The sequence below is a fragment of the Diadema setosum genome, chromosome 2 (genome assembly GCF_964275005.1).
Source record: "Diadema setosum chromosome 2, eeDiaSeto1, whole genome shotgun sequence".
Classification (NCBI taxonomy): Eukaryota; Metazoa; Echinodermata; class Echinoidea; order Diadematoida; family Diadematidae; genus Diadema; species Diadema setosum.
Window position 1 is genome coordinate 14,811,674 of NC_092686.1, and position 27,623 is coordinate 14,839,296.

At 38.0% G+C, this 27,623-nt stretch overlaps 1 protein-coding gene and 1 long non-coding RNA gene across 2 annotated transcripts; both read right to left on the reverse strand.

The window, feature by feature from the left end:
* Window positions 1-97: 97 nt before the first annotated feature.
* Window positions 98-27,623, reverse strand: LOC140246176 (succinate--CoA ligase [GDP-forming] subunit beta, mitochondrial-like). The gene is made up of 11 exons (XM_072325615.1): window positions 27,488-27,623; window positions 19,159-19,306; window positions 17,316-17,415; window positions 16,800-16,890; window positions 16,192-16,344; window positions 10,666-10,755; window positions 9,561-9,657; window positions 4,215-4,376; window positions 3,673-3,815; window positions 3,136-3,256; window positions 98-1,743 (listed from the first exon to the last, which is right to left on the reverse strand). The coding sequence occupies exons 1-11, from the start codon at window positions 27,551-27,553 to the stop codon at window positions 1,634-1,636; spliced, it is 1,281 nt and encodes a 426-aa protein (XP_072181716.1). The 5' UTR covers window positions 27,554-27,623; the 3' UTR covers window positions 98-1,633.
* On the reverse strand, window positions 23,194-25,711 carry LOC140246178 (uncharacterized). The gene is made up of 3 exons (XR_011902447.1): window positions 25,631-25,711; window positions 25,463-25,492; window positions 23,194-23,321 (listed from the first exon to the last, which is right to left on the reverse strand). It is a non-coding gene; the product is annotated as an uncharacterized lncRNA (long non-coding RNA).

Genomic DNA, 27,623 nt, shown 5'->3' on the forward strand with positions numbered 1-27,623 from the left:
CCAGATATGCCTATGTATCTGTATTGCCACATGCAATACACAATTGTTTTTGCTGCATTACTGAAATTTGCTACATCATTCCCCTCAACCCCCCCCCCCCCCCCAACCAACTAAGACAGTGTCGAGGTACTTTCACATCTTTACCTGATTTCAGGGGGTTTGGTTCCATTCAATAGCAGTAGCTTTTAAGACGCTGCACACACACACACACACACACACATGCATACCAGGTAATTTCCAATGCAGTAGGACTACATACATGTACTGTGTGTATATTTAGAACATCACTTTCCTCCAGTGGAATGAGAAAGGGGGTTATTTAGCTCAGCAATATCGCCTTAAAATATATAATTATATATCCCACAAAATGGAAGCATTACTCAGCAATACAGCAAATAACTGACATACAAACACATGGGTAGCGTAAGGTATGCAAAGGAGTAACTACCACACGAGCTTCAAAACTTGAGAAGCAGAATAGCATTTTTTACTACACAATGTCAGAGGCATATTTCCTGTATCATTCTAAAATGGCAAAATACAGTTTCAAGCCACACCTTCCACTTTTTTGCCCCTGTTCATGCCTGAAAATTGTCAAAGTGACCAGTGGTAGGCATTGCGAGTAAAGACTGTCTTGGGTTATATGAATTACACGGAGCCTCTCATTTGATCTGTGCTCATAGATCCAGGGTTCACAACAGACATTCAGTGCTTCATTATAATGAATTGAATACCATCAACAAAAGTGTGCACAGCAGAAAACAAATATCAGGGCCCTGCAGCAAAGCATAAAATGTACATCACCCTTGTGAGAGCAAACATAGCCTGGAAATAAATGAAGTTCCAGCGTTTGGATGCCTTTGATTTTAAATCTGTATCAATACTCCTTCAATGCAACAATGTATCAGGAAAGAAATTATAAATACAGTCTTGCAAACGGAGCAACATTATCCTGAAAGGGATAATACATGTTCTCTATTATACCCTCCCTTTCAAAAGGCCAAGGTAATGATGACATGTAAAACTACACGTATTGGCTTACTCAATATCCCAGAGTATGGTTTTGGCAACATTTTTTTTTTTTCCAAACTTGAGCTTTGTCGCAATCTGTTCTAAAAGTCATTACACATAGTACAAAGAATCCTTGTGCTTGTGGACTGGCTACATCAAGATGAGATTATACACTTGATGGAAATCATGTGCGCTGCAAATCGATAACAAAGATTTAAGCATGTGGGTCTATCATGATTTCTATAAAGAAATGACAAGAAAAAGAAAAAGAAAGAGAAAAACACTGTAATTGGATTGTCACATCTTTGGTTTTGGGCCAGTGTCATGCTATAACCTTATTTGCATTCTTGTCGCACAAATCTTTCTTTCACGCAATCATGGAAGCTGAAAAGTTCTGCAAACTTTTATCTTGTGGCTTCCCACAATTATATGTGGGTTTCAAGTCAATAAGAAGAGTTAGAGATTTCTCCATGATTTGAAACGCTCTCAAAGCTCATTCAGGAGCTTAGATTTTGAAGTATATCTAATATATTTATCTAAAATCTCTTCTTTTTTTTTGACACAATCATCACGCATTCTGTGGCTGTCATTTCACCACATATGCAGGTCAAACTTGAAAGGATTAATTCAGGCAAGCCACAGCTTTAATGGCAGCATCCTCTAGATCCTCTGCTGTTGTTATAGGAAGGCCACTCTCCTTAAGGATGTTCCTTGCTTTGTCCACATTAAATCCTAAAAAAAGGGAACAAATATGAGAATCAAAGACATAAATTTCAACATTAAAATGAAAGTGGCACACCTGCTAAACTGAAAATTTTGATGACATGCCAGTATTATGTAACACTTGAGCAGAGTAACAGTACATCCAAGATGGAGTTGATAACACAGCACAACACACTTCACATGACATAACAATTTGCTGCCAGGTATGAGTTTTCTTCAATTTGTCTACCCTTTGTACAAATGAAATTTGTAAGCTCGCAACTGCTGATTTACATTTTTAACAAACATGTCAACAAAAAAAAAGGAACCAGTGGGAAGCATACTCTACTGCTTTCCAGGCTGCCACACAACCACCACGCTATCCTTGGTTGCTGGTAGTGACACGATGATCTTGGAACAAATACCCAAGCTCTGAAATTCTGACATTGTTATTTTAAGTAGTCCAAGGCAGACACGGCATATTAAATGAATACAAGAAATTATTAAGCAGAGGGATGAAGATGTCAGGTATGAGTTTTCTTCAATTTGTCTGCCCTATGTACAAACGAAATTTGTAAGATTGCAACTGCTGATCTACATTTTTAACAAACATGTTGGAAAAACAGGAACCAGTGGGAATCAAGCTGGTCATCTACTGCTTTCCAGGCAGCGACCTACCACCAGGTTATCTGGTTGCCGGAATGAACTTGGAACAAATACCCAAGCTCTGAAATTCTGACACTGTTATGTCCTCTGACATGTTTGTTAACAATGTGGATCAGCAGTTGTAATCTTACAAATTTCATTTGTATAGAGGGCAGACAATTGAAGAAAACTAATATTTCATATCTTCACCCCTCTGCTTAATAATCTCTTGCTTTCAATAATTGCCGCCATGGACAAATACAGACCTAGCATTTTCTGCGTTTTGTTCTGATGTATTTCAGGTACTGTGGACTGTACCTTTTATATCATTATCCCAGTATATATTGACTGATTTAATAAGCAGATAAAGGAATAAGTATAAAAAGAAATTCATTCCTTCCAGCCTTCATTTTACATCCTCTAACAGCAACCAAGAATCAAAGAAAATTGCACATCCGTTGAGATAATCACCTCTTGCAGCATGAAGTCTGGGTCACTTTGTTTAATATTTGTAATTTGGTCATATTATTATAATATATGGATATATTTCAAGTTTTAAGGAAATTCCTTCATGTTCAGAGCTGCAGTGATAACAGTAATTTGAGCTAAATTTGACACATGATACTATGACGAAAATACAACGAACAAACAAACCCAACTTTTCAATCAATCTCTAAACTTTAGATTAACTCTGGTTAGAATTGACAGGGTGTAAAAGATGACTACTAGACTTTAAGAGAAGCAAACGCAATGTTTTGGTACATGCATTCCCCTGACCTGCTAATCTGACCACCAGGGGCACCTGCAGGTCCATTCCTCGACAGGCAGCGGTGATCCCATTGGCGATGGTGGAGCAGTCCACAATGCCGCCAAAGACATTGACGAGGATGGCCTTTACCTAACAGATGCACAAAGACAAGAAAAGACATACGGATGACTGACTGTGAGGAGGATGTAATAAACAGGTATTTCTCCCACATTCATGGAAAGATGAGTTTGAGGAGAGATCTTTTTCACCAAAGCGATGCAGTCCTCCTTCCCACAGGGATTCCAATCTCCACATCTTATCCAAGAGCAAGCACACTTCAGCTCTTGAAAGACAAAAAGAACACAAAAACACACTGCAACACTTTACATCACAAAGTTTGTCTGGTAATATTCCAATCAACATTATATTAAATGAGGCATAAACAGTATCCACTGAGCCAATGCTAACTGGTATCACCTAATACTGTAAATGATTGTAAGGAGATTGCTTGCTAGCAGTGAGGTGAAGTCATCTAAATTTTGCTGAACTAACTGATTCATTCTTACCTTATCATCCGAACTGATGAGTTTGAATGCCTCAAACACCTGTTTCTCCCCGACACCACCTCCAACATCCAGGAAGTTGGCTGGCTCTCCTCCATGAAGCTTGATGATGTCCATGGTTGCCATGGCAAGACCGGCACCATTGACTGATGGAGATGGAATAGGTGGAGACTATGTTACGATTTGACTATAGATGGCAAGTTCTAAATTTGGGGAATTAAAGATATGTTGTATTACAAGATGATAAAAACTGCAAACTAGATAGTGTACACTCCCTTTATAATCAAGACCTTGGGACTTGCAATTTTCTTTTGTTATAAAGAAATTTTGTTATAACCGAACAGAACACTGTGTAAAGACATATAAATTATAATTTTGCAACCTCAATTTTGATTTTGTTCTAACAAGAATTCCGTTTTAAAAGTGTTTGTTGAAACGGGAGTGCACTGTACATCAATATTCATTAACCATTGTAGTCACATGATCACAAGATGTCTTTGGAAAACGAAAGTGAAACAGAATTGTAAAAGTAGCTCTCCACCAACCTAAGCATCCTATATTGCCATCCATGCTGATGTAGTTGAGATTGTGTAAAGCTGCCTGGACTTCCTTGGGGTCGGCTTCGGTTTGGTCATCCATGGCAAAGACTTCCTTCTGTCGGAACTCCGCATTGTCATCAAAGTTGATCTTGGCATCAAAACATACCACTGGAATGAAATATGAAAGGAATGAAATATGATATAATCATGTTGTGCCATCCCTTCCTACGAGCAACCGATCTCAGCTCATCAGTGAAAAATTCTGCAAACCACCAGAAAATAACATACATTTTTCAGAACTGTACTGTAAAAGTGGAAATTTTCGCGGTGTTGAAATTTTCGTGCATTTCGCGCAACCAGAAACTAGCGCGAAAATAAAAGCACGCGAATATTTTTGCTTGCCATATGTTCCTGTGCGTGATGTCTTGATTCTGCGGAATTAAAAACACGCGAAACTCTTCTTACCCGGCCAAGCGCGAAAAATTAGTCGCGCGAAAATATCCACTTTTACAGTAATCATATTTCATTCAAGAAATGTCAAAAAAATGATCATAAAATAAATAATTTTCACCAGTTTTTATGCCATTATTTGGAAGACCATTGAGACACATAGATCATGCATTATTTGGAAACCCTCTGCATATTGCACTTACCTGAAGTTTCTCACATAATAGACTAGTTCGTAATTCCACTTTGCGCATGAGCAGAAAAAGGTCATTTGTACCAAAAAGCATTTTGGTTTGTAAATTCACTAAGATAAGCATCTGTGATGCGATGATTATTCATGTGATCCTTATCTAAATGGTGCTTGCCAGCACATCCACCTGATAGCAAGAATGGGATTTTGCAATATAAAAGGAAATAGGCTGTTATTGCATTCAATACAAAACAATGAAATGGATGCCTGCTAAATTGTCAACTGATGGGGTATTCTGATCTAAACACAAGTTCATTCTTTGTTCGAACATGAATTCCATAAACTGTTACGTCGGGCAAGCTTATGCATTATGCCGCTTTGAAAACAAGTGAAGTGACTAACCAACTGTGAAAAAAGAAAGGTCATTTGTTCCAATGTGTACATGAGGTAATTGCGAACTGGCTTATTGCAGAGTGAAAAATCACACTCATATTTCAAATGTCAGGTATTCTGTGCTAAAACATAGCTGAAATAAGGTTTAACAGGTAGCATTTACACATTCGACCATGAAACAAACAAACAAACATACTAATGTTCACTAACACTTTTTTAATACCCCCATATCTGTCAATGTGTACCTGTTTGGCTGCATCTTATTATGCCAAGAATGTGTTACATAAAAATAAGACAAAAAGTACCTCTGAGATGGCATGAAATGTACAAAGTCTCCATGAGCCCGTAATGCAATGCTGCACTCTGGCACTGGTTCAACGGTCCCTGACCACTAAAAAACACTATTGGACCAGTCATTTTTTCTTCAGAAATGGACCAGTAGAAACTGGAAAAACTGGGTATGGTTGAGGGGTCTAGATATCGCGCACGAAAATTTGAAATGCTCTTATAATAGAAGTTATTCCATAATCGTACCTGAATTTCTCAATGAATATCACGAAAATGCAGAAAAATCACCTCCCAGAATCTCCTGATGATACGATGACGGAGTAGTGCGCTGTCGCCGTTTGTATGTCGGACTTTTTTTTATGCGTTCAATTTCTAGGGGTATGTAAAGATCGCGCAGCTGCCCTCTGTAGTTTCATGCGTGATTTGTGTCTGCCCCTCTGCGGCTGTAACGTGCTTCGGCTTTCGTAGAATATTTTTTCACTTGATATTAAATTTGTCCCTGTTAAGCAACAGCAGTTTTACCTAACTTGTGTGTATTATTGTTATTATTATTATTATTATTATTATTATTATTATTGTTATTATTATTATTATCATTATTATTGTTATTATTATTATCATTATTACTATTATCACCACCACCATCATCGATCATCATAATCATCATCATCATCATTTTCATTATTATTATTATCTCTTCCACCACCATCATCGATCATTTTATCATTCTTATTATCATTATTCTTATCATTGATATTTTCAATCGTTAATGATTTTCATTTATAAAGTTTTCTTACAATATTTCTAATCACTTTAACCAATAATATACACGTAATATAAAATGGAAAAAAGTAAAATATGAACATATATTTTGCGTGTGTGTGTGTGTGTTTGTGTGTGTGCTTACCCATTCGTCACCCTCTCCAAAAAAAAAAAAAAAAAAAAAAAAAAAAATGTTCGTCACACATTTGTCACTCTCATCTAATTTGTTTTCTTCAGTATCATTATAGCCCTCCCCTGTCACAAATATATCACAAGTTAGCGCAAGAAATCACAAGCAAATTCAAATTGAAATCACACTTCAACTTCGATAGACTGAAATATTTATTCCTTTGTAATATCATAATCGTTGTGTTAAAATTTGACTTAAAACAACATTTATTAACAGTATTTCAGCGTAGCTGGCAGCATACATTGTTCTTATGTATGATGACGTCACGTGGTAAACGATCGATCGAACAAATTACGAATTCTATCCACTACGAACGAGACAAGCGAGACGACACGTCTAGGCTACAACATCCTTAGAACAGATTTTAAGGGAAGGTAGGTTTGTACAAGGTAAAGAATTGGAAATTTAGTGGAAAATTTGTTGGAAATCAAAATTTCTTACCTGCTTCCTTCTCATGTTGAGCGGTAAGTCAGGTATGTTTATTCCATGGGCGTATCGGCAAATTTTGCGCTTAGTCCTACGCGTAATATCGCTTGCTATACGCAGTTACGGTATGCGCGATCATTAGGTCCCTGCGCGAGACCTAGTACCCTTACTATACCTACTCATTGTGTCTGTACAACAAGCATTGTGTCTATATGATGTAGCAGCAAACAATATGTATCATTTTCAAAGTCATTCTTCCCAGAATCTATATCCATCTCACAGCCACCCTTTCTCAGTCAAGTTCCTTATCAATTCTCTGGTTTCTGTCTCTAGTCAAGATCAACCATTATTACCTATACGAGGTAGTTTTGCGAGGCAATTACAGTTGGTATTTTGCAGGGTCGGGAGTTCAGCGGGCGATATTAGAGCATATCACGAGCATCCGGGTTTTTACATATACAGTGGACTCCCATTATAACGAAATCCTCGGGTTCGGCAGTTTTCTTTCGTTATATTGGAATTTTGTTATAACCGAGCAAATAAACAATAGAAATACATAGAGTGCGACATTGCAGCCCAAATTTTTACTTCGTTATATAACCAGAATTTTGTTATAAACGTGTTTGTTATAATGGGAGTGCACTGTAAAACAGGGCGGTGGGAAGAGAAGGAGTGGAATCTAACCTCCCTGCTTTACATGTAAACATTCCGGTCGACCACGAAGAGAAAACATTCAAGGAGGTCGCTGCGTGTCGATTACACGCACCGCAGAAGAACGCCGATAAATCAACTCATACAAGGTCGACCACTTCCAGCAGCACCACGCGTCAAACAATGACTAGTCCATTTGTGCTCAATAACTGCACAGTGACCATCAGTTATTACAACTCTCCAAATTGAAACAGAAGCAAAAATAAAGTGTAAAAGCGTTCAGATGTTTGAAGTTCGCCTGTTACAACTACATATGTATCTTTGAAGTTGGAGTTGAATGATATACATTGATGAACAATTTGTCAATTATTCGACATGTTGGTGATGATCTACAGGTAGTCAAATGTGGCTTGATCTATATCATAGTGTATAGCCGTATTCACTTTCCTATCTTAACTAGGGGATAGGTAATAATTATGATATTGACTGGCCTTGAGGGAGATGCCAGATAAATATTGCCCGCACTGAAAGAATATGTGACCCGCTACAACAATATGATCCTAAAGTCGGGTGAGGTCGATTATTTGAAAATTGCATGACAAAATTCCCTAATCTTTCTGCTTTAAATTGATATGTAACACATCTTATGAAAATAATCGGCTGTGGAGATATCGATGTTTAAAAGAGGGCATGTCGAGACGTATGGGAAATCACTGTTTCGAGAAAAGCGCCTTAAAAGTTTTCCTCGCGACGCAATCGCGGTCAAGCACACGCAAGTCAGTTTTCACCTCCGGACAATAGAAGGTAAACCCTAGCAACCCCCGAAATGCTCATTCAAGCACAGCGTCAGCGGTCTCCTCACCGACCAATCAGTGACCAGGATGCCAGGAGAAGCGGCTGGGCATAGCGCACTCCGCCCGCACGCACCAGTCGACTTGGCAGTGTGCGAGCTTCACGCTTCGGTTAGCGGCAAGCAGCAAACTGACCAATGAGATCACTCCGGTCGTTGTTAGGGGCGGAGCCTATCTGTGGCGCTCAATCCAAATTTTCGAACCGGTTTCTGCTTGGTTGAAGGGCCAAAAACATGGCCCAGAAAAACGCTATTTTTTGGTCTTTCCTTTCATCATTTTGCTTCAAAATTTTGACAGATGATAGAAAACATGTCAGACTCCAATAATATGTCAAAATCAGAAAATCGTAAGTTTCGACCAATTATGATGCTCTGACTTCAAACTCGATTTTCACGGCTTCGACCGTGCGCGACTTTAGGACCTTTTTGTTGTAGCGGGTCACATATTGTCCTCGTCTTCGACTCGGGCAATATTCTTTCAGTTTGGGCAATATTTTCTGGTATCTCCCTCGAGGCCAGTCAATATTATATAAATCTTCTGACAAGCTGATAAATCACAATCTATTCCCACTTCCTTTCCACTCCTCTTGCCACTCAGTCTTCACCACATCTCATACAGTATGTAAGCAATGTGTACAAATGTAAACAACCACTGGAATGTCACCAGGAAATGTTTTGTAAACATGATGTATCAAATGTAAATGCATTGGAATATACTGTAGAACATTGAATAAAGAAAGACACTTGAACCCTGACTCCAAACAAGAAGCAGTCATACCTCGATCATTCTCCCGAGTCTATAAGCATCTAATACTACCCCCACAAACATAAAACTACTGGTCTGATAGACAGGTCAGACCAGTAGAAAAAAAAATGGGTTAGTGTGCAGCCCTGCAATGACACAAATACAACATGAGAAGACCAACATACAATCAAGCACAGAAATAAAATCTCAACAGTGATATATCGCTGCTCAGTCTTTTGGCTATTAAAGATAATGTGTAGCATCAAGTGTGTGGTTCAAGACTAGTCTGTAGGCTTCTTGTTGATAATTTTGCTCAAGATTACCAACACAGTGTCACTTTTTATCCACTGTTATAACTTCCAGGGGAGTTACAAGAAGAACACGGGGTGTGGGTTCTCAATCACTCTTACCTCGTCCATCAGGGGTTTCTCCAAATGGATTGACCTCTACTTGTGTAGCGTCCACTCCAAGAAAGAGCTTGTACAGATTCTTGATTTGGTCAGCTGCCTGTGGGTGGCATCAGCAAAGAATACTTCTTGACCATTGAGAACAATGGACTTCTACAGAAGCAAAATAACTTGCATTCTCAGAGGGGATAAGATTCTGCAGAACCCGAGTTCTCTCTCTTTTCCAGCTTAAACCACATTGTGTAAGTTACATCATCAATAAAAACTAAATATTGGCATTCATCTGAAATATTTTAGCCCACCAGATAAAGAAGTGATAATCAAAATAAGTTTTTGATGCTCTCAGAACCTGCATGTGAGTATGCCCTCAATGAAATAGTTCAATATTTATGGGCAGCATTTCCTGCAAGTGTCACACCCAGTTGGGTTAAATAAATTTTATAACACTGGATTCTTGATGGTACAAAAGATATATGGGGGAGAAGGTTTGTTTTTTTTTTTTTTCTTTTTTTTTTCTACAAGTCTTCCTTTCTTCCAATTAAACTTACTTCCATGGATGACACATGGCAAATGTATTCATTTGTGGTCAAGTGATATCTTGACCTGCCTAACATGACTAAAATATTTCTTTGCTTTGTTTTCTTTCTGTTATCAAGAAGTTAATGATGTTCATACTGTATCACTACCCTTCTGCTGAAAATCCTTCATTGGTTATTTCGGAATATCTTTACAGTGTAATACATCACAGTAATCATCACAATGCTTTGATCAGTCAATTACCAGGTAATAAAAGAAATTCACCAACCAAATCTGATTATTTTGATAAAATCAAGTTTTTGGTGCAGAAGTGAAATTTTGGAACCTGACCTTAACTGTTGACACAAAAACATCATGAATTATATGACATTTAAATTGCTTATATTTGCCCCTTACAGTAACATTTTTCAGTGATCCTGTTACTAACTCATTTTCAACAGACAGCAAGGCAAAACATCTTGGTTGCAATGTAAAAAATCAATAAATAAGCATATGGAAGAGTTTCAATCCACTATAATCTCCCCTTAAAGGTACTGGCAAATGTATCTTTGCAATTGATATGAGTACCTACCACTCTAATAAGACCTCCCTTAAACTCCAAGTTCTCTGCCATTCTCACTGCTTGTTCATCTGTGACACCTATATTGATGTCAACAGGTTCCTAGGGTCACACAATTAAAAACAAAAATGAGATAGAAAGGAAAAAGAAATGTGAACAATTTAGACAGTCAACTAGACTTGGAATTTGTCAAGACTGACAAATTAGGTGATCCGATTTTTTTTAATCAATGATTCGAGTCCTGATCGCAATAGGCATGACCATATAGGTTTCATCTGTGTTTAGAGACATTGGACGTGTGATATTTGGATTCTCATTTAGAAAAGAGAGTCAGGTCTGCTATCTTTGTTACCAAATTCGGTATACACTATAACGAAGATACAGAATGAAGTATATTTGACCATTGACCCAACTTTGCACAGCCAAGATGGCATCTGAGCAAAAAGTGGTTATTTTGTGAAATGATTCTTGTAACATGGCCTTTGCGTGTGCAAAATATGGGAAAGATAGGACATGTATTCACCAAGATACAGGTTAAAACATTTATGACCTTTGACCCTAATTTACATACCCAAGATGGTGTCTGATCAAGTAGTTGTTATTTTATGAAATAATGTACGTGACATAAACTAAACATGTGCCAAATATGGGGATGATAGGGGCTGTTTTTCTTGAGTTATTGCAAAGAAAGTTGCAGAGAGAAAGAAATATCTCAATACATCGAAGATAACTTTGATGTCAACCAAGTTTTTTGACGTGATCTCGGCATTGTATGAAAAAATGAAGAATCACTGATGATATCCCAAAGTCTCAGCTACAACATATTAAAATCTGGGAGAAATTTACAGAAGAGTAAGTGAGGTAGTGCTCGATAAAGACCGTCATGTCAATTTTCATTTCCAGAAAAATTCCCTCCCATAGAGATAACACGTAAACTGGTTAAATTTGACATGGTTACATTATATCCATTTTCACGTGGTGAAGACATCATCCGATTAAAACTTTGATTCACAAAACTTAAAGAGTATTACATTGGCTACAACATACTAAAATCTGGAAGAAATTCACGGAAGGGTAATTGAGCTAGTCGTCGATAAAGACAATCATGTCAATTTTCACATCTAGAAAAATTCCCTCCCATAGAGATAACACGTCATAATGAAGATAAAGAAAGAAGTACATATGACCTTTGACCCTACTTTGCACAGACAAGATGGCGTCTGAGCAAAAAGTGGTTATTTTGTGAAATGATTCTTGTAACATGGTCTTTACGTATGCAAAATATGGGAAAGATAAGACATGTATTCACCAAGATACAGGATAAAACATTTTTGACCTTTGACCCTAATTTACATACCCAAGAAGGTGCCCAATCAAGTAGTTGTTATTTTATGAAATAATGTACGTGACATAAACTAAACATGTGCAAAAGATTGGGCTGATAGAGCTTGTTTTTCTTGAGTTATTGCAAAGAAAGTTGCAGAAAGAAAGGAATATGAAAATACTTGGAAGATAAGCTTTAATTTCAACCAAGTTTTTGGGCATGATGCCGACTCCGTATGAAAAAAACGAAGGGCACACAAACGATAGCCCAAAGTGTCAGCTACAACATACTAAAATATGGGAGAAATTCACCGAAGCGTAAGTGAGCTAGTGCTCGATAAAGATAGTCATGTCAGTTTTCATTTCCAGAAAAACTGCACTCCCATAGAGATAACACGTAAACTGGTCAAATTTAACAATGTTACTTTTAATCCCTTTTTACGAGGTGATGGCGTCATCCAATCAAATTGTTGTTATTATATATCTGAAAGACCATTTAATAAGGTACAACATATTGAAATTTGGACGAAAATCAACTCAAGAATAAGTGAGATATGCTTGAATGAACTTGAAATTTGATGACGTCATTTTGAAAATTTACTTTTTTAACTTTATTAAGAAATTTGATATATTTTAATCATTTTTCCAGCATTGCCAACGCATGAAATGACATGTACAACTCATCAGCTTTCAGAATATGTAAAGAAAATGGGGGGTCACCGTCCATCCTGACGAGTAAAATCGGATTTAAAATTGGCAGTTTTTTGGCATTGTTGCACTGTATATCGCCATTGACGCGCGCGCGGAATTTCAACTTTGACGGACCCGTATGACGTCATTTTGAGTCGAATTGACTTGAAACTTGGTAGAAATATTCCTTGACATTTCAGGCATCCGATCTGTGTAAAAAAAGTGGAAATTTTTATTGCATATGAGCTGTACGTGCGTATATGCGCGCGCGCGTACGCGTCCGTCCAATTTTTTCAATTTTTCAAAAAATGCTCCAAATGGTCTGAAACGTGTGCAAAAAAAATTTGAGCTCGATTTGAGCATACAAATATTTCAACGCGCGCGTACGCGCACGTTTTAAGAGAAAATATGAATTTTGATTATATAAGTAGAATGCGCTTGACTTGAACTATATGTGACGTAAATTTCATTGAAAATTTCTATTCCATTAATGAGATAGGAGTGAGAATGTGTTTTCATATAATGACGTCATAGTGACGTCACGATCGACCAATCACAATGATACATTAGATTTGTCGTCTTTGGGACATGATACATATATGGTATGAGTTTGAAGTTGATACTCTGAGTACTTTTTGAGTACGTAGATACACAACTTTTGTCCAGAAATAAAGAAAGAAGAAGAAGAAGAAGAACAAACTAGAGATTGTAATTTGTCATCAGTGACAAATTAAGGTGATCCGATTTTTTTTTTTTAATCAATGATTCAAGTCCTGATCGCAATAGGCATGACCATGCAGGTTTCATCTGTGTTCAGAGACATTGGACGTGTGATGTTTGGATTCTCATTTAGAAAAGGGAGTCATATCTGCCATCATTGGTACCAAATCTGTATACACTATAACGAAGATATAGCAACAAGTACATATGACCTTTGACCCCACTTTGCACAACCTAGATGGCATCTGAGCAAAAAGTGGTTATTTTGTGAAATGATTCTTGTAACATGGTCTTTACGTGTGCAAAATATGGGAGAGATAGGACATGTATTTACTAAGATACAGGATGAAATATTTATGACCTTTGACCCTAATTTACATACCCAAGATAGTGTCCGATCAAGTAGTTGTTATTTTATGAAATAATGTACGTAACATGAACTAAACATGTGCAAAATATAGGGGTGATAAGGGCTGTTTTTCATGAGTTATTGCAAAAGAAAGTTGCAGAAAGAAAGAAATACCTCAATACATCGAAGATAAGTTTGATTTTAACCAAGTTTTTTGACGTGATCCCGACATCATATGAAAAAAAAAAACAAAGGGCATGCAACGATAGCGCAAAGACTCAGTTACAACATATTAAAATCTCAGAAAAATTCACCGAAGGGTAAGTGAGCTAGTGCTCGATAAAGACAATCATGTCAAATTTCACATCTAGAAAACTTCCCTCCCATAGAGATAACACGTCATAACGAAGAAACGGAAAGAAGTACATATGACCTTTTGACCCCACTTTGCACACACAAGATGGCATCTGAGCAAAGAGTGGTTATTTTGTGAAATGATTCTTGTAACATGATCTTTGCGTGTGCAAAATATGGGAGAGATAGGACATGTATTCACTTAGATACAGGATGAACCATTTATGACCTTTGACCCTAATTTACATACCCAAGTTGGCGTCTGATCAAGTAGTTGTTATTTTCTAAAATAATGTACGTGACATGAACTAAACATGTGCAAAATATGGGGGTGATAGGATATGTTTTTCTTGAGTTATTGCAAAGAAAGTTGCAGAAAGAAAGAACTATTTCAATACATCGAAGATAAGCTTTAATCTCAACCAAGTTTTTTGACGTGATGTAGACATTGTATGAAAAAACGAAGGGCACACTTACGATAGCACAAAGTCTCAGCTACAACATATTAAAATCTGGGAGAAATTCACCGAAGCATAAGTGAGCTAGTGCTCGATAAAGATAGTCATGTCAATTTTCATTTCCAGAAAAACTGCACACCCATAGAGATAACACGTAAATTGGTCAAATTTGACAAGATTACATTCAATCCATTTTTACGAGGTGATGCCGTCATCTAATCAAAATGTTGTTATTACATTAATGAAAGAGCATTCAATAAGCTACATCATATTGAAATTTCGATGAAAATTGGCAAAGGATTAGTGATATACGCTCGAATGAACTTAAAATTTGATGACGTCATTTTGAAAATTTACTTTTTTTACTTTATTAAGAAATTTCATATCTTTTAATCATTTTGCCAGCATTGCCGCCCCATGAAATGACATGTACAACTCATCAGCTTTCAAAATATGTAAAGAAAATGGGGGGTCACCGTCCATCCTGACGAGTAAAATCGGATCTAAAATTGGCGGTTTTTTGGCATAGTTGCACAGTATATCGCCATTGACGCGCGCGCGGAATTTCAACTTTGTCGGGCCCTTATGACGTCATATTGAGTCGGATTGACTTGAAACTTGGTAGAAATATTCCTTGACATTTCAGACATCTGATACGTGTGAAAAAACGGGAAATTTCTATTGCGTATGAGCTGTGCGTGCGTATATGCGCGCGCGCGTACGCGTCCGTCCAAATTTTTCAATTTTTCAAAAAATGCTCCAAATGGTCTGAAACGTGTGCAAAAAAAATTTGAGCTCGATTGGAGCATACAAATATTTCAATGCGCGCGTACGCGCATGTTTTAAGCGCATAGATGAATTTTGAGAATATGTGTAGAATCAGCTTGACTTGAACTTTATGTGACGTAAATTTCATTGAAAAATTCCATTCCATTAATGAGATATGAATGAAAATGTGTTTTCATATAATGACGTCATAGTGACGTCACGGTCGACTGATCACAATGATTTAACTTGATCTGTCGTCTTTGTGACACGATACATATATGGTATAAGTTTGACATTGATAGCAAGAGCACTTTCTGAGCTAATCGAAACACAACTTTTGTCCAGAAAGAAAGAAGAAGAACAAAGAATCCGTACAGATACAGAAGGTGATCCGAGAGGATACTCGGATCACCTAATGACAGAACAGATAAAAAGGGGAGTAGAAAGAACAGTACAATGTGAAGTCTAATTTTAAGGTTAAATTTTAAGGTTAAATCTCCATGTAATCATTAAAGCCCTAATGAGCATATGATCATGGTTGCAAACATCAGTATTATAATCCAGCAAGCATATCACATGATCATTGCAATATTTAGCAAATTCTTTTTTGACACTAGAGTACTAAAAACCTGTGAAATGCTGCAGGTTGTGGAAAAGCTAAAGTGCAGAGTTATCACATATGGGAACCGAAAAAAACCCCCCACTAACAACCAAGACACAAAACAAAACCTATTCAAGACATATGGCATTACAAGTCAAATATATACTTTTGACAAGGCAAGCTTATTTTACTTCTTCTGGATCAGCCTCCTGACTTGTTTGTCAGCAAAACTACTAAAAACCTAAACAGAATTTGGAAAAATATTTGAGCCTCACTTTGAAGATGAGTTCAGGCGTCTTCTCCGCAACTTCCTCAATGTCCACACCACCTGCTGGACTACCAATGATGACCGGTCCCATCATCCCCCTGTCCATCAAGATGGCCAGGTAAGTCTCACGCTCAATGTCCAGTGCCTCTGCAACCATCACCTATACGTGTAATATAATTTGGATTTCTCACTTGTTCTCTTTTATATTCAGAGATATAAATCACATCACAGCAAATCACTTAAAATCAACACTCACTCACATGACCTGGTTGTATTTGGAATTAATATCACCTACTTGTCAATTCACTTACAATGTATGGAAATCAACTACTGGTTATCCAACTAATTTCAAATAACTTATAATCATGATCATTCATTGATTACTTTGAAGCTGATAGTGTTTAAGCATTCTCTGTTTGTCCCCTTTTTCAGATCTTTGGTTGTGTCTGTTGATTTACTCATACAAACAATAAAACAAATAATAACAAAGAAAAATCACACTCGTCTTATATCATACACTTGTGCACAAAATGTATGAACTACACTCAGGTACTTATGTGAACTTAGCAAACATTTTGCAAAAGTCTTGCACATAAAGATATACATCCAAAGTACCTTTTTTACAAGAACACCATCTTTTGTGGTTTGCTTTGTCACCAGCTTTGATCCAATCATCTGCTCCACAAGTGGTCCCAAATCATCAGGGCTGCCAAACAGTCAAGAACACACACACACCACACATGTATATCAAGCATTTTCACACATTATTATACATTGTTTTTATGCAATCTCGAGGACGTAGGATGATCATGCATTATTGACTTTGACCTCTAACCTTTGACCCACTGAAGTTAATACTCCTCTTCACAATTCGTCATTGTATGGTCAAACAAAAATAAATCTAGTCTAAATATGATGCCCCAAGCCCAAGCTATTGTGGTAAAAGAAAGAAGGGGGGGGGGGGGAGTTACATTTATACTGAAATAGGGACTTACAACAAGCAATGTCAAATGCTGTCCAAAGTGCTGCCTACAGCACGGATATAATGTTAATAGTGCCATGATAATCAACCTATTGAAAGTGGGCATCTTTGGCAAGACAAGATAAAAATAAAAGACTCTTAAAACTTACTTCTTTGTTAAGTGTACTCCACCTTTCAGACCACTGGAAAAGGTTCCTTTGCCTCGGCCTCCAGCTAGAATCTGAGCCTTCAGTACAATCTCATGGACATCTGTATGAAATCATGAAGAGTGTGAACATGACTGTAGCACACCCTAATACAACGGATACGTGAATGTTGTCTATTCTGGTGCAATTTGTTGGATACTCTAAACCAAAATGTACTGCATCTATTCAATTTCTTCTACACACTATATTTCATCAAATGGGATGGACACAACATGTCAATTCCTTCTAATTGCAATGCATGTTCATCATTAAAGGACAAGTTCACCTTCATTAACATAAGGATTGAGAGAATGTAGCAATATTAGTAGAACACATCATTGAAAGTTTGAGGAAAATCAGACAATCCGTTCAAAAGTTATGAATTTTTGAAGTTTTTGTGCAGTCATCGCTGGATGAGAAGACTACTGCAGTGTATGATGTCACATGCGTACAACAATATAAAGAAAATATAAAGAGAATTTCACAAAATTTCATCTTTTGAAAAAAGTACACATTCCCTTGACTCGTTGGTGACATACAATGTATGTTATGCGTAATATTATTCCCATTGCCTTTAGAAAGAGGCAAGTCAAGTGCTCTTTTATTATGCGAAAAAAGTGAAAATATGTTGAATTTTCTTTATATTTTCTTTATACTGTTGTACTCATATGACATCACAAGCCTTAGTAGTCTCCTCATCCAGCGGTTCCAACACAAAATATCTAAAAATTCATAACTTTTTCATCGATTGTCCAATTTTCCTCAAACTTTCACTGATGTGTTCTACTAACATTGCTGCATTCTCTCAATCCTTATGTTTATGAAGGTGAACTTGTCCTTTAAGAATCATTGGCTCTAAAATTTATTTGAATTTCCAAGAACATGGAAAATATATTAGTGACATAGCCCTCTTAAAGGGACTGTACAGTACTGGGTGAGGTGGGGATTCGTGTTTTGAACATTCCTAAGTGAGATAATGAAAAGCCTCTTATGAAATATGAAAGAGCATGTAATTTTAAGAAGGATTCAACGTTTATTTGATGAAAATTGGTTTTCAAATGGCTGAGATATCCAAAAAAGTGCTAATAATAAAAGGCAACATGCCACAACTTTATTAGGATCTCTTTGTTTCACCTTGTTTTTGGATATCTCAGCCATTTCAAAACCGATTTTCATCAAATAAACTTTTGATACCCCTTAGAACTGCATGCTCTTTGACATCTCATAGAGTGGTTTCTGAATATCTCGCAAAACGTTAAAAGCTAAATCAGGGCTCGACACTAACAGTGGCCCGGTGGCCAAGGGCCACCAAAAACGCACGTCAGGCCACCAAAATTTCAGAAATGAAGAATTTGGTGGCCTGATCGGGCCACCAAAAAAGGTCGGATGTTTGCCTTTGGGCCACCAAAAATAAAAGTTAGTGTGGAGCCCTTGCAAAACGTTAAAAGCTAAATCCTCACCTCGACCAGAACTGTACACACCCTTTAAATTGCACTCAGTGGTAATGATTTTAACGGACACCGAGACAATAAAAACTTCACTTTTATTTTGCTCAAAATTTAACCCAGCTCATACTTTTCATCTGCCAGCTGCTACAAAAGATTACTTTATACCAAGTAACTGGCCCTGGAGTGTAGCAACTGGATTGTTGAGATGGAAAAGGACAAGGCTGTTGAATCTATACATTTAGAATTCAGAAATGTGCACAAAACAGTTGGACATCTAGAAATTGACTGTTGATAGTCTGAAACAGCTAGTCATAATGGGGCCAGATCACGACCACGAGACAAATAAGATCAAGCATTACCCAGTTCCTTGCCCTGTTGAACAGCTTGCTGGGCTTCATCAGCCACCCTGAATTTCTGGACTGTCACATCATACTGCTGCATCAGCTTCTTGCTCTGGTACTCTTGCAAATTCAGGTGCCTGACTGGTGCTACGCTAGCAACAGCAACCTTCCAGAAAGTTAAGAACAATGAGAATTTTGGAGTTAGATCTGGATATTAAAGAATTAACTTAATGAATAGAAAACACTCTTTCAGCCAGAGATCGGTGAACTCTTGGAACAGTCTTTTTGCTAGCTGCTGATACTGTTGCGACGTCATCAGTTAACGCCCTCATTATATATTTTTTTCAAGTCTTGGTATAAAACTCCATGACCACTGAAAACAGATATACAATGAATTGAACCCCTGCTCTGTCGCTTCGCTCCCTCGCCGAGGATCTCACACCATTACAAGAATGTGCCCCCGTCGAGATTTTGCCCCCCCCCCCAAAAAAAAACACACAAAAAAAAACAAAAACAAAAAAAAAAACAAAAAAACAGAAGTGTTCTGGTGCACTTGGGGCGGGGGTGGGGCTGCACCCCCCCCCCCAAAAAAAAAAAAAAAATTGGGCCAAAAAAAGAGGAAAAATAGATATCTAGAGCATGCAAGTATGGTTAAAATTCACCCCAGGGTGCTCCTTGTACACAGTTTTACTGCGGGAGCGCCCAGAGTTGAAAGGGTGCTGTCACTGAACGTTCAAAGACAACCCCAAATTTTTGTGGCTCTTTAAGTTATGTATTTCACCAGAAAAAAGGCTTAATTTTATACTCTACATATGTCTCTTATCTAACTCATACTTGCCGTTCACTTGCACACTTTGACACTGATCCTACGGTCTTGAAAAGAAGTTTTTCTATGAGTCCATCTCCGTTCTCCCCGTTCCTCCCTTGGTTTTTTGAAACAACCTTTGCGAAGGCACATATCCCAATGGCGCGTTGGCGATATGAATATGCATGAATGGCAAAATGTTTTTCGCCTTTGGACAAGGCCCTTTCGCTCTCACGCTGTGCGCTCGCCTGGAATATAGGCTTCTTCATTCGCCCAGAAAGCAACGCAATACAGCGAAAAGGCCTAGTGAAAAGGCTACATTGCACTCCTGTTAGCGCATGCGCACAGGTTTCAAATCCGTCGAACGGAGCAGTTGTCATTCTCACAGATTCCTCTTGACCGGATCATTTAAAGTCTCCAATATTTGCAGAAACGAACCACTGGAGGAGCAAAACGTACCAAGGCAAGTATTATCAATAATTGGACCAAATCTGTAAGTATTCAAATTGAAGAAATTCTAAGACTAAAGTACTTAAGTTAGAATTTACTCGCGAATCTACCCCTCTACCGTGGTGACTCAATAAATATCCTTCCCTTCGCGTTCGGGCTGTGTTTCGCATTAGGTTAAAATCGCAAGCTGGCAGCCCTAAAAATGAAAAATTCTCCCTACTGTGGGAGGGGGATACTCCCTCCCACTCCCCCCCCCCCCCCCCCCCCCCCCCCTCCTCGCTTCGCTCGCTTGGGCTAGGTCGCTACGCTCCCTCGCAATACCCAGCTCACAGTCCCTGAAACCCCCTCCTTGGACAGAAAAAAGCTAACGTTAAATTATCTGCCCCTGAACTAAAACCTGGATCTAGTATAACTATACACAGCCCAGTCGCTGTACATGGTACGTCGCGACAGGGCTGTACGCGCGCGACCACCAATCACTAGGAGAGGCGACGTAATCGTATCACGATAGCTTTGACTTTTGATACTTACGATCATTTTTGTCACCTCAAACTCATCGAGTATACTCTTCAATATTTACTCTACATCTGATGCTATATATATTCAAATGTACGTAATGAAACTTACCGAAATTGATCATCATATCCCGCATGTCCACACCGTACACAATCTTTCACGCCAGGCCAAGCTTAGATATCGGGTGGTCACGTGATGTGAATGCCCTTTCAAGCAGCGTACGCACGGTTACTAGTATAAGGTATACAGCTATAAACTGTACTGGGTTATTGTGTCGCAGACGCCAAGGTTTGTTCGACACTTTCAACGCACACGCGCTCGCTCTGGAGCACATCCGGTCACGCATGCGCATAAGTCAAGGCGCCATTTTGAATCCTGCAACGACGAAGCCCGACGGTCAGGAATTGCGCCAGAAAGTGTCATTTATTTGTTCAGTAGGGGCGCTGGTCCGAGAATGAGGATCGTATTTGTATATGAGGGTCGTCTTCGTATACGGTGACTACGTCGCAAGCTGCCGACTTCTCGGCGAACGGCGTCCCGATAAATGAGGATGCGTCCTTAAAAACCGATATAACCTTAGAAAACTATGATTGTCCCCAAAAGTAAGGACGCAAAAGCGCGACTGTTGATTGCTTCTTGCTTTGACCCTCGTAAATGAGGACGATGTGCAATAAACAGAGATCACTGCTTTCCTCGTTTTCTGTGTGCCCATGCATATGTTTTGTTGTAAGTTGAAGCTGACATACATGTAATACATGTAGGGCTATCTCTATAATACAAACGTACCACACGAAGCGAGGTAAACACAAATGCATACATTTGTGTTTACCTCGCTTCGTGTGATAAAAATATACGTACCGCTTCATGCTGCGCATTGCGACATCAATTTACAAGTCATGCAACTTTTGCGTTTCTAGGAGCAATATGGATCGAGTTTTATTAGCAAAATGCTCTTCAACCTAAATGTGAGTATCGATGTCCTACTATTAATCATTGTGATGTTTGTATAGACCATCGGCATAACATACCTAAGTAGATCTCTAGATGTGCTTGGATTACATGGACGTTTCACTCGGGATTCTGTAAATTGTGAATAATTCTTGCAAGCGGCCTATTGTGGCATGTTGATTTGTATGTGAAAGGCAGATGAGTTTCAAGTCTGTTTACGTCTATCATTCAATTACTACAATTTTTAGTTGAAAACGACACACATTAGTATTTTCCATTCAATAGCGCTGACGAAACCTGTATGTATTAGAAGTCTTGTGTGGGTATGCATGTGTATGCAATGTGGGTGCTTGAGAGTAGTCTGTATACCCAAATGCCAGGAAATTGTTATCATACATCAAGAAAAAAACAAACAAAACAAGCGCCAAGAAATCAGGTACATACTTTTGTACCATTTAATCACAAACACACACACAAATCTTCACATTTTTATTGCCAATGCTATATAAAAAAAAATATAGGCACAGGTATCACAGCACACGATGCATGCATTTCCTTTCTGTGCTGATAATATTAATGCTAGCTATTACGATACAAGCAGTATGCTTTAAAAAAAGACTAAAAGCCTAATTACATTGTATGCCTAGAATAATGAAACATTCAGCAGTAAGATAACTGGAAAGCAAAAAAAAAAAAAAGAAACAAACAAATAGATAATTGACAATTTAAGTATAACAGACATAATAATAAACTCAGTAAATTGTAAAAGATTAGTGAGTGTTGAACGTGAAATTGCACTTAATGATTATTATTAAACAGTTACCAAACAGTTTGGCACAGACAGATCTTGGCCTAGGAGTTACCGAGGAGGGCATAAACAAAAGTATGACTTTATTGTAGGAGCTGATGTCAAGACTTTTTATCTTTTGTCCTCGGGAGAAGATAGTTTGGTGACTTTTTTTTTTTTTCAGTTACAAACAGAATGGGTAGATGCTAAGCACATAGCTGTTCATACACAGCAACATATCAGGAAGGAATGTCCCTCACATTATATACAACACCGTTGGTCAAGTACACAATATTGTAACATTATGCCTACAGTCACTTTACGATCTGCATACTTTGATATCACACAAGTTTTCCCCGTTTCAAAATAAAAATGTCATTTTCTTTTTCTACAGATTTAAGTCATGAGAATTAAGGTTACAGCGTCATTTCCATCAAGAACAAGCTGAAGGAAAGTTGAGCAGTAATTCTGGATGTTAATTGCATGACGACAGGTGCAAGCTATGTTTCATGACGCCGTGACACTGGTACTGAGAGCCGCCGGGAAAGCCGACATTCATGAGGAGCAAGCCGAACATGCGAACATGAATTGGGAGTAGCCCAACTTGCATGAACACGTGCCCTTCAACATCAATTTCTAGAACTGCTGTCGTGTTCTGTCCTCCAAGATCATTCACTGAATCAAAGAGAAGAACAAATACTGTAATTAATTTGTACAACAAAAGTAACTCGGCAGTTTTGAGTGTAGCGGCAGAATTGTACATGAAACACGATAGGAGCGTACATTGTAGCTCTTATATTATGTAATTTGTTGTTCATCATTCAAATTATATATCTATATAACCTCTCTTAAACATAGCTGGTTCTCTTTATATGCATGGTAACCCATTCCATGACATATTTTTGTTCTTTTAAATAAATCTATTTGATGTAAAATATAATACACTGTATGTCCGACATAATCAAGCTACAGTCATTTACGATAAAGATATCTTGCCGAAGTACAGTGCACTGACGTTAGAACAAAGTCTTCGGGATCGGCAGTTTTGTTTCCTTGTATCAAATTTTTTGTGTACAACAACAACAACAACACACACACACACACACACACACACACACACACACAATACCCAACACTCAAGCTCCGTTTATATTACCGGTATGCGATTATCGACTACCCATAATACGCTAAAAAGCAATATTAAATGCAATGTTATCACTCTAATTTCGTTGATAATGTACATTTAATAGAGATAGTTGTTTGTACTCCATGCTTAGTTTGAAATCACATCAAAGTAGTTGAGGATTCGAGTACTATTCCAAAGGTTCATTGTTCCTAATGTCCGTTGTACTATAAAAGGTTCGTCGTTTCGACGGGTCGTCGGTTTTACGGCTCGCTATTCCCAAGGTTCTTAACGGTTGTTCCAAAGGTTCTTTTTTATATGAAAAGGAAATTTAAGGTTTGCTATTTTGAAAGTCCATTTATCCGAAATGAAGTATCATTCGATTTTTCCGGATGTTCGTTCATCCGTCAATGAAAGGTTCTTTTTATATGAAAAGGAAATTTAAGATTTGCTATTCTGAATGTCCATTAATCCGAAACGAAGTATCATTCGATTTTTTCCGGAGGTTCGTTCATCCGTCAATGAAAGGTTCTGTTTATATATGAAAAGGAAATTTAAGGTTTGCTATTCTGAAAGTCCATTAATCCGAAATGAAGTATCATTCGATTTTCCGGAGGTTCGTTCATCCGTTAATGAAAGGTTCTTTTTATATGAAAAGGAAATTGAAGGTTTGCTATTCTGAAAGTCCATTAATCCGAAATGAAGTACATGTATCATTCGTTTTTCCGAAGGTTCGTTCATCCGTCAATGAGAAAATGTTCGTTATTACGTTTCGTTTATCATAAAAAAAAAATAATGGAAATAAGGTTTATTGTTCATAGAAAAAGACCGTTCATCCTGAAATGAAAACGGTTCATTATCCGAAGACTTGTTGATCTAAAAACGATGATGTATGTTTTTGTTAGCAGTCCTATAATCACCTCTTCGTTTTCAGATTAACAAACGATTTTCATTTCCGATTAACGAACCTTGAAACACAAAGATTCCTAACATTTTTGGATTAAGGAACCTTCGTAATAGCGAACCTTATTTCATTTTCGGATTACTGAACGCAAGGAAAAACGAATCTTTGCAGTAACTAATGCCATACAAACAATGTCGCAATGACGGACAGTAGTTTATTTCGGATTTGCAACGAACATCTAGGTACACTGCAAACAGAATTTGTGTGTTTTGGAATTACGAACCTTCGGAAAAACGATCGTTATTGCATTTCGGATTATCTTATAATATGGCCAAATGCAAGTTCCGTGAAACGCAGAGCGATTTCTATTTAAACCCACTAAAATGTGATGCGTTCTTCAACAAAGCAACGCTCGCTAAATTTTTCTTATGCTGAAGTTATACTGTATATCGGAAGCGTCCCGCATTTCGTTATAGGGTCTAATTGAATAAATTTCGTTTTTCTTTTTCAATGTCGCCCGGAAGTTACTTAGTTCAATCAAAAATCATTTAGCTATTAAACGTTTTAGTTTTGAGCGACTCAATGATGTTTATTTTTAAATCTGAATTTTTGCATGTGCTTCGACGTTGTAACAATATGTCGTTCGTGTCGTAGTAACGCAAGTGCACCGTATCAGCTCCTCTTGCCAACGCAACATGCAGAAGCATTGTTGAGCAATAATAATGATTCAGGGAAGAGTGTAGGGCCTATTTCAGAGCTGCCATTATCCTACACATCGTATAATCTTACCTTGCTCAACTTCGATTGTGCTGTTGGGATCTGTGCCATAAGACAAGGAAAGAAAAATACAAAAACTGTCAAGAAATGTTCCGGTTTCACGGAGAGAAATATAAATATGCAATGTGATAAGATTAGTAGCAATATATCAATGTTACTTTTATGTGTAACGTTGCTTACCTGGTTCGTTTTGGCCTTCATTACGCAACTCCTTCATTTCCTCAATGTGAACATCCATCAGTTCTTGGAGGTCATCTTTATGAAATTAACAGATGTAGTTTGGTTAGTACACTTGCATCTACTGTATCTATTCAAACAGAATTTAAGATGTGGCACACGTATAACACTTCTAAAGAAGTACATACAGTGTATAATCTGTTCCTGCTTATGATGCAATAACCAATAAAACAAATGTGATATGATTAATGAAGCATGCGTGTGGGCCATCATGTGAGAAGTTCTGGTACCGGTAACTTTTCTTACCATGATAATATTGTACTGGCCTCTCCCCTCACTTGACTCCACGATGACGGGCGTGCTACCGGACCTACAGGTGAGATCTCACCCTCATATATAGATACAATGATTCACGGGAATAAATCAAACACAGTTTGGTTAAAACTATCAGCACTGCATACTCTATAACTGTAGTGAGACCAGTCTTTAAAATTGCTACAGTACTCACTTACGGGAGCCATTTTCACGTTTATTTTATAAATCATTATTGGGATTTTAAAAATGGGAATATCATTTAACAAGTTAGATGCGATCGAAAGAAGTATCTTTGATAATTTCGTTTCCACTGTTTCAAAATAATTACGTTTTTTTTTTCGTGCTTGTTTTTTGTTTTTTTGCATAAAGATTTGTTGTTAGTTTTATTCAACCGGTCCTTGAATATTAAAGCACTTTCTGTTTTGTTTGTGATCATTTAAATGTCCATGTGCATGCATACATTATACCGTACATGGGAAACTAGCGTCGGCATGAACGCAGCTGCCATGCACGGGCAGTCGACATATTCAACACAACGGTGTTCACAACGGGATTTTAGGTACCGGCATACAGTCGCCAAACCAGGCAATCGGAAATCGGAATATTGATTAACAATAATTAGAATTAATATTTTATCGATCAGAAATATTCATACCGTTCAAATTTGCCATAATTCCACTGCAAAGTGCATTGGTTACTTCGTAGGTGTGTTGCTCCATGATGCGTGTATTGCCAATGACAGCACAGCGACTTTCACATTTCGCGCGATAAATCCACGGGAAGACGGACAACCCACAAAAGTAGACGGTGAACTAGGGGTATTTGTACACGAGGAATCCGTTTATCGCATCTAGAACGTGCGGTTCGGTACCCCTACGCCCGCAAAGCCCCGAGGAAAAAAATCGTCCGCGAAAAAGCTACCGACCCTGATTTTCGCGGACGCGATTTTTCCGCGTTTACGAAGATACCCTCGTTTGTGCGGACGATCCGCATTCTCGGACCAGCGCCCCTACTGTTGTTCCACGGACTTATCGCAAGTGGTCTCCATGGACCCAGTGTGGCGAACTATTCTTCTGTAGCATTTAACGTGAGTAAAGTATTCTGTTTAAAGGAGAAAAGTATACATGTTCCTAAGTTTTGTAGTTGTGTTGAGGTTCCTCACTTCGAGGCTGCATGCCGTGCGTGTCAGACGCTGTTTTCGCATAGCGTAACAGTGTCTGGTCGGGCTAGATCTAGTAGACCTATTAGTAATAGGCCTACACTAGTCAAGCTAGCTAATACGTAGTTCTACTACTAGATTCTAGATCTTCAGTAGTATAGGCCTAGAATTGAGAATAAATATATGACTCGATTATGAGTGGTCTGATAAACTTTCTAACTTAAATTTACAGTTTTCTCGCACTGAAGTGATACCATACATCATAATTAATTAGTGGGACCACCAGTGCACCACTGCCACCTTTCTGTAACTAACGTTAGACATAGACTGCAATTTGGGAAGAATATTGTGGCAACCGCCGAATGACAAGGCACTTGAAAACTTACATTAGCTTGCAGCAATGTCTTTATACTATTCCTGGACCTCACTAAAGCTCTCGTAACGTTAGCCATCTTGGTTTGAGGGAGTTCAAGTTGCCGATTCCGTATCAGATGTCAAACCGATGCCCTCGCAGCCTAGACC